The sequence below is a fragment of the Myotis davidii genome, unplaced genomic scaffold (genome assembly GCF_000327345.1).
Source record: "Myotis davidii unplaced genomic scaffold, ASM32734v1 scaffold557, whole genome shotgun sequence".
Classification (NCBI taxonomy): Eukaryota; Metazoa; Chordata; class Mammalia; order Chiroptera; family Vespertilionidae; genus Myotis; species Myotis davidii.
The window spans coordinates 1,156,599-1,165,225 of NW_006289557.1; the positions used below are offsets into that span (position 1 = coordinate 1,156,599).

Below are 8,627 nucleotides of genomic sequence, written 5' to 3' on the forward strand. Positions count from 1 at the left end.
AAGTGTGCAACAAGAAAATACTGAGGCAGAAATTTGAATAGGGCTTGGAGTTGGAGTAAACAATGAGGTGAATTGTTGTAATGCATGGAAATTATAGTAACACTTTACCTCCCCACCCAAAGTAAGGGAAAAGAGATCCTCTTTAGTGTCGTAAACTTTAAAAAATGAATTATTTAAACTTTCAAATATTTAATGAAGCTAGTAGAGAAAAGCAAACTTGTCTTAAAGAGAACAAATGGCTTTCAGACCAACAGCCTTTGTTTGTAATTTGATGCAATGAATTAATATGTTTAAAGAAGGCATATCACTCAGGGTGGAGAGGCTCAGAGAAGATTCCAGAGCCCATTTTCAGCACTATGCTTGCTTATGTCTTCATACCTACCATATATTTATCTGGCTGGTGGACAGTTATGTACATACATCTCACTCTCTCATTACATCCTTCTCTGAGACCTGATTAACCTGAGTCTTCCCTGCTGGCAGGCCGTGGATGAGAAGGCTGAGAGCCACTCTCAAGACTCGGCGAGCCCCAGGGAATTTCACCCTGTAAAGCTTCTTGGAATCAGCCCCTGCCCTGCTCTTACTGTCACCCTCTCACCCTCACCTGCATTTCTGCGAGCCCCTGTTTTCACGCCTCTCCACTTACTAAGTGCTTACTTAGTGTCAGGCCCTGAGTTAAGTACAGTCTCTAAACTGTGAAGGATCCACCTTGGTTCAGCCTCAGGAACCCCCTAAGGCAGGGCCTTCTCTAGACTCTGGGGACCTCCTGAATCTCTGTGTGTATGTGCCTCTGTGTATTTTTCTGGGGGCAGGGGAGGAGTCTTTTGATTCTTCAGGGGTTCTGCTGACTTTGGCCACTATTTGGTGACAAAGTTTAAACCACTGCTTTGGGGAGCACAGTTGCACTTCTTGACTACAGGGTCTCTGTTGAGGAGAAGGCCTGCGCACCTGGAAGCCAAAGTTGAAGCCCTTTAAAGATACAAGAGATTAGATACCCAGGGACAGAGGGAGGAGAGGCATCTGTAGTTCAGAGACGGATAAAGAAAGGCACGGTGTGCTATTTCCTAATGCACATATACTGCCATGAGTGTCACATTCTTTTGACATTTTCCCAATATTCTAGTTTTGGCTGATTGCTTCCTTCTTATGGGAGGTGAGGGAGGGTGGGATGTGGGGTAGCTGGGATATTTCCCTGAAGCATATTCAGGGAGATGGCAGGCACTCTATAATATAGGATGTAAATTGCTACGGGGTGGTAATAAAGAGTACCATGCTATTTTTTGCAATTTTAAACCTAGTATCTATTAATGGTCCCTGCAATGCAATTCACATTAAGTTAGTCCAATTCAATTTACTTCAATAAACAGTAATTGAATACTCCTTATCTGCATTATTTCAGCTTTTCTACTGAAAATTGGCAGTGGGTTATGGGTTATGAGCCACTAACTGGTGTTGTAGTGCCCACAGGACTGAGAGCAGGCAAACTTTCAGAGTAATACTCTGGTATAACTAGGGGAGAATTCACCTGCTTGCCTGGGACACTTCTGATCTACCCCTATTGTCCAGCGTTATTAACAGTACCTCATTTAGGTGACAATTTTTTAAAAGAAGTCTTTATTGTTCAGATTATTACAGTTGTTCCTCTTTTTTCTCCCTATAGCTCCCCTCCACCCAGTTCCCACCTCACCCCATACCCTTACCCCCCCATTGTTCTCATCCATAGCTGTACGATTTTTGTCCAGTCTCTTGGTTGTAGGTTCTTGCTATTCATCACTTTGAATATTTCTTGCCACTCCCTTCTGGCCTGCATAGTTTCTGTTGATAAATCAGCTGACAGTTGTATGGGTATTCCCTTGTAGGTAACTAACTGTTTTTCTCTTGCTGCTTTTAAGATTCTCTCTTTGCCTTTTGTCCTTTGCAATTATGATGTATCTTGGTGTGGTCCTCTTCGGATTCCTTTTGTTTGGGGTTCTCTGCGCTTCCTGGACTTGGAAGTCTGAAGGGTTGCAATCTAGTGTGGTCTTACTTTGACCACTGGGTACACTGGCTCTTCTCCAAGGAGGTGCAAATTCAGCCACTGCCTGAGGCCACCCAGCAGGAGCTTCAGAGAGATCTGCAGATTTCTCTCTTTGGGGCTTGGAGGTGCCCAGATGAGGCGCAGCTGTGAAGCAATGCAGGCTGCTGATGAGCCTTAGGCCTTCTTTTGGAAGTTCTGGGGTTCTTTGACTCAGCTGAAGTTTGTTAGGTTAGGTTGCAAAAGCCCAGATTGTTCATTGCAAAATTCTCTGTGCACAGCTTGGGTGAGGTTGTAAATTGGGTGGCACGTGGTCTTAGGGAATCACAGGGGTGGTGCAAACAGCAACGGTTGCTGTCAGCCCTGCCCCTATAGGTCCCTGGGTCTCTGTGTCCCGCAGCCCTATGCAGGAACAATGAACACTGCAAGCACCTCTGAGAGAAAGCTGCCCTCGCATTCCGGCCTGATGCCAGACAGTCCAGTTTCTCCCCGTATGAGTTTGGGTCCCCAGAGCCTCGCCTGGAACTGGAGTTCAGAGTAGTCAGGAGTTTTTATCTCCCTCCCGATTGAAAAGGACAGCAGTGTATTCAGCTGCCAGCCCCTTTTGCGTGCGTCTCCATACCTCCACACTTCCACACCTCTGCACCTCCTACCAGACTCAATACACTTTTCTCTTTCCTTCTAGTTGTCGAACTTCCACTCAGCCAGCCTTCCCATGGTTCTGGATGATATCTGTTTTGTCTTTTAGTTGTAGTTTTGATGTGGTTGTGGGAGGCAGCAAGTACAGGCATTTACCTATGCCACCATCTTGGTTCTCTAGTTGACAATTTTTTAAAAATATATATATTTTATTGTTTTTTTACAGAGAGGAAGGGGAAGGGATAGAGAGATAGAAACATCGATGAGAGAGAAACATCCATCAGCTGCCTCCTGCACACCACCTACTGGGGATGTGCCCACAAACAAGGTACATGCCCTTGACCAGAATTGAACCTGGGACCCTTCAATTCGTAGGCTGATGCTCTATCTACTGAGCCAAACTGGTTAGGGCTAGTTGACAATTTTTGTAGTCACCCCTCGGTATAACCCTTTTATTGCCTAACCTTATCTAATCTTATTTACTTCTGTGTCTCTCTTCCTATTGAATGAATGAGCTTCTATGAGACTAGAGACATGGTCTCATTCATCTCTGTGTCCAACATGTGCCAGCTATTTGGGGGACACTTAAAAAACAGTTGTTAAATTGAATGGAAATTTAGGATGAATGAAAAAGAGCCTTAGAGTGAAAGTGGCCAGTTACATTATTTCCTTATTCTGGGAAGGCCTAGACTGGAAGCTCAGTTTTGAGTTATGGATGAGCTTTATCTAATAATTTTTAAAACTAAATGTGTAAAGTGCTTGTTGAAGTGCTTTTAAGTACTCACTTAATGTTAGCTGCTATCATTGTTACCCAATAGTTGCTAATAATAATGATTAGATATAATAACTTTAAACTTTAGTTTTTCTTAGCTGGAAAATGAGGATAGTCATTCCTGTTTACTTAATTCTGATAATGAACGTGAAAACACTGAAAACTGCAGAGGTTCTCACTGCATTGCCTGTGAAAGAATGTGTGGTAACAAGAAGGTTTGTGCTATAGAAGTGGCATAACTCAGGCAGTTTGGATGGGGCTCAATGGCAATACAAGAAAACTTTTAAATACTTTTAAAAGGTGGCTCAGTTGGGTGGGAGAAGTTGATTTATTTTCAGGTGTCAGAACACAAAAAAGCCCACGGGAAAAGATGGTAGGGTGGACTCAGGACAGACATGGAATTTAGGATTGGGACCCAGCACAGTGTGGGATTAACAAAGCACTGCTTCAGGCTTGACATCTGGAGAGCAGCGATGGCGCTTGGGAGAGGAGTTTTTATGTCAGGATAGACTTCCAATTTCGCAAATTCAGTCAAGAGCTTGTACTTCTGAGTCAATGTGAACATTTTATTAAAGGTAAAGCAAATGTGGGCCATACCCACGGAAGCCATCCAGCACCTGTACGTGTTGCTAATGAGAAGGAGGGGCCTAATTACACATGAAGCAGCTTTCAGCCAAGGATCACAGAACCTTTTCTGATAATGTAATCTTTATCAAGGGAGATAGAGAAGCTGGTGGATTTAAAGTGGCATGTTCTTGCTCCTTGTCATCTTAACGGGCAATTCTAACAAGAGCAAAACTATTGACACTAGGAATTTTTCGATCTAAATGCCAATAAACAAGGCGGTAGAATTTTAGATCTATACTTTGGGAAATGGTAAAATAATAGTAGCAGTAGCAACAGCAGCAGCAGTAAGTGCTACATAGCATTAACACATATTAACTAATTTAAGCTCTATAACAAGGGTGGGGAATCTTTATTCTGCCAAGGGCCATTTGGATATTTATACCATCATTTGTGGGTCATAGAAAATCAACTTAAAATTAGCCTATTATATTTGGTCAAATATTTAACTAACTTACCCCTAATGCTTTTGTAGGGCCAGACCAAACAATTCTGTAGGCCTTATACAGCCCACAGGCTGGGTGTGCCCCACCCCTTCTTTATATCAATCCTGTGAGATGGGTACTATCACCACCCCCATTTTATGGATGATAAACTGAGGAATAAAGAGATTAAATAAGTTCTTCAAGATCTCACCCAATGAGTGGCAGAGCTAGGTTTTAAACCCAAAGTGTCTTGGTCCAGAGAATGTGCTTTTAACCATGACTCTCTATTTCTCAATTTGAGCCATTCTAACCAGTATAAAATGTAACCTATGTCTTTGTGGAATATAGCTGTGAAACCGAGGCCATAAACTTCAGGGGTGATTTTCTATTCTGTCCCAGGATTTCCTTGGAAAGAAGATGTTTGCACAAATTATAAATTATTAGAAGTAAGACTCTTATCCCTTTCATATTTGTATCCTCCAGGGCCCATAGCAGGTGCTCTATAGGCATCAGTCAAAGTAAACCAAATAGTTTCTATGATTTCCCCCTCTTTCTGTAAAATTCTTTTCGCTATTGAACATGAGAGGAGGGTGTGAATGCATAGCTCTACCCTAAAGTCCCAAAGGCAAGGTGGCATTTCACCAAATCCTGACTCCAAACTCAAGGTCTGTCTCTAGTCCTTCTTACCTACTAGGCTGTTGGTCCCAGGCAAAGGAATCACTGGTTGCTGGGGTCACCTAGTGCTCCTGTTACCTGTCACATGTTCATATCTGTAAAGGCTGTGGATTATGTTCAAAATTGGAGGCTGAAAGACCTGAGTTTGAATATTGGCAGCCAAACTTCTTAGCTATGTGGCCTTGAACAAGTCATTCTATTCAGCCTTTCTGAGCTCAGTGTCATCATTTATGAAATGAGGGTGCTAGCCTGTTCAGAGAAAAATTGTGAGAGTCAAATAAGACCACATAGCTCCTAGCATAGTGCTTGGAACAGGGCTGCTGGGTGCTCAAATCGCAGAAACTGAAATTTCCAGTTATATTGCAGCTTCTTGGAGGCCTGTGATCATATCTTACACGCTGTCAGGGACTCTTCTCCACTCCCTCCACCCCTCTCCCTGTCCTTCCCTCCTCCTGCTTGACTTCTTTACTCTTTTCTCTCAGTTTCATCACCAAAATCCCAATTTATTTGTTGCTTATTGTGCTTAACCAATATTTGGGGTCCTTTTGGTTCTGCCCCAGGAGATATTCGGCTACCAGACTCACAGCTGCCGGAAAACCCTCTGCCTTGCTGGATCCATCTTCTCATTTGGGATCCTCCCCTTGGTGTTTTATTGGAAACCTGCTTGGCATGTGTGGGCAAATTGTGTCCCGTGCTCCTTGCAAGAAGCAGACATCGTGTTGCTAAGGACAACAGTAAGTGTGTACTTGGTTTTGTACCTGGGGGCCCTTTCTCTTAGATAATGTGGAGAGATGTGCACAAAGCAGGTGGCAGGAGGAGGCTCCAGCCTCAGATTCCATCACAGCCTTGCCTTTACATATTCACCAAGAATTCAATAATTTGTGTATTGTGGGATTTCACAGGATATTCCTTTTAAACGTGTGAGTTATATGAATATTAGAGCAGAAAATTACCAGTTAATAGCTAAAAATAATAGGTAGAGGGAAGTAATTAAGTCAGGCTACAACCCACAAAATTCACATTGACCCTTCCCCCCTGCCTCACCATCCCCCCCCCCCCTGCCCCGCATCTGACATATTCATGCCTATCCTAGCCCCCTCCACTGGAGCGACGCTGAGGAAGGAAGGGGGGAGGTTGGTTGGAGAGGAGGAGGACTCCTCTGAGGAGGACACTGTCTTCCCCTGCTCATTTGAGAGAGCCACAGTTATTGACTGGAGTGTGTTGCATCCTGCAGATATGCTTGGGTAAGAAATGCAACCATCTTGTCCCCAAGGTCATTGGTTTTCTCTGCTAACCCAAGATCCTGGCATTAAGTGAGTTTTTCTAAATTTGCTCCCATAATACTTCCTCCTAGCACTCATTACACTTAGGCAATGTGCATAGTTTCTGCCGGATTGTCAGCTCCATAAAGGAAGGGATCATTTCTAACTCAATTGCTGTATCCCTAGTTCCTGCACGTATTGAGGATTCCATAAACAAATGGTGGCTGAAGACTGAAGTGAACATTCCTATTGACAGGCATCAAAGGACAGTCTCAGGGAGGATGCTTTTTTGCCTGAGTGTCTCAAATAATACTTCAGCCCATATGACTCACAATGACAACCAGATTCTTGATAAATCAACCTCTATTGAGCTGTTAGCTTCTTCTGTATACAGAAATCTCTTTAGTAAACATTATATTTAATTCAGCAAGAGGGGAAGGTAGTCTCATAACTGGGCAAAAATATTCCACATTTTAGTCTAACAGAGTTGGGGCTAGAACTCAATGAACTTGGCAATTGGATGAAGTTTGTCTTTGTTGACTTACTCCACTGGCATCAGCCCAACCCCTTGTTTCTGGATCCTGGTTGCTTCAAGAACCTCCTGCTCTATGTCCCAGCCTTGCTGACATGTGAACCATAACATAAGTGATAGCTGAGGCTCCTCCTCCCAAGGTCAACTGTTATTTTAACTAAAGACTTTTGGAAAATAAGCTTCAATACTTTAAAAAGGCAAGATTATTGTGGAGTAAGAACAAGTCATATTGATGAGGTTGGGGAGGGGGCCTTACACCACTGCTGGCTCACACTATAATCTTCATGAAGGGCCATAGAATATGCATAAGGGAAGAGTGCCTGGCACTTACCAAGGAAGACTTCATCATTTGACCAGTGAGGAAATGGGGCCAGGAGAGGGGATATAATTTACTGCTTTCCTAGGTGGGTGAGGGGCTTAACTAGGATAAGTCCCATATATCCTAGCTCCTAGTGCAGAGCTGTTCCCATGCAATTGTCCTTAGACCATAGATTCCTAAACTTCAACCAGCATTAGAATCACCTGGAGGATTTATTAACTACCCTCCCCGTGGAGTTTCTAATTAATTAGATGTGCATGTTTAACACTTTTTCAGTTGATGCTAATGCTTCTGGTAAGACCATGCTTTGAGAAACACCGCTGTGGATAGTTATAACTCATGCTAATGAGCACACTTGGTTTTTTGGGAGAGGAATAGAAGCCTGGACATTTGCTTTATGGTTCAGCCAATATATATTTATATAGTCTCAAGGGGAATGATCCAGATTTATCTAAGGGGTTGTAAGTGGTCTTTCTGTAGAGAGCCTGGTTGTCTTCCTGGAGCAGAGGTAGATAAAGGTTTGCTTTCCGTAGCTCCAAGTTGGGACAAAAGAACATATGGAAGACCACATATTTGGGATCTTTTCTTAGATCAACCCCCTCTGCATGAACTTAAGGACCTATGAGATCCTTATTTGCTGGCATAAAAGGAGGATTTGGAAAAGTACTTACATCTATCTCATGGTACTTCCTTTTCCCAGAACTAGTTCTCAGTGGGTGATGTTTTTGCTGCAACAGAAACCACCTCAGATTCAGAAAAGCTTTCTGCCTCTCAGAGCACATCACCAGACTCTTCAGATCTGAGAACATCTGTTTGGATGAGCTATACTCTCTCAGGTTTCTGGCAGAGTCAAAACACGGATAAAAATAAGAGGAACTAAGCAGAAAACGGCAGGGGAAGGGAGAAAAATGAAAGAAATGGCAAGGAAGTTGGTAAAAGTAAAATGAAGAGGGGCAAAAGAGAGAGAAAGATCTTGTAAGAGTGAAAAAAATAAAAATGTGTCAACCAACAGCCATTTGCAAACTATAAAGTTCATTATCAAACTTGTATATATATCCAGTACTAATAAAAGACAAACATGCAAATTGACCATACTTTCACTACAACTTAAGGCATGCCCACCAGCCAATCAGAGTGACTATATGCAAATTAACCCAACCAAGATGGCGGCCAGCAGCCATGGAGCTGGAGCGAGCAGGAGGCTTGCTTGCTCCAGTGATGGAGAAAGCCAAGGTTCCCCGCCTGACGCGGCCCAGCTCTGAGATCCAGAAGCAACAAAGTTTCAATTATAAAAGCTAAACAAATCCCAGATACCTGCTTTCAGTCAGCCACAGCCTCAGAGCTGGAGCTGGGCCTCAGAGCTGG

The 8,627-nt window shown here is 43.2% G+C and overlaps 1 protein-coding gene across 1 annotated transcript in view; it reads left to right on the top strand.

Annotated features, from left to right (window-relative positions):
* ATP13A4 (ATPase type 13A4) overlaps positions 1–8,627 on the top strand; it is a 124,055-nt gene that overhangs the window by 33,633 nt on the left and 81,795 nt on the right. Inside the window, exon 2 of the mRNA XM_015562805.1 lies at positions 5,710–5,883. Within this exon, the coding sequence (XP_015418291.1) occupies positions 5,710–5,883 (174 nt within the window). The remainder of the gene's footprint in view (positions 1–5,709; positions 5,884–8,627) is intronic.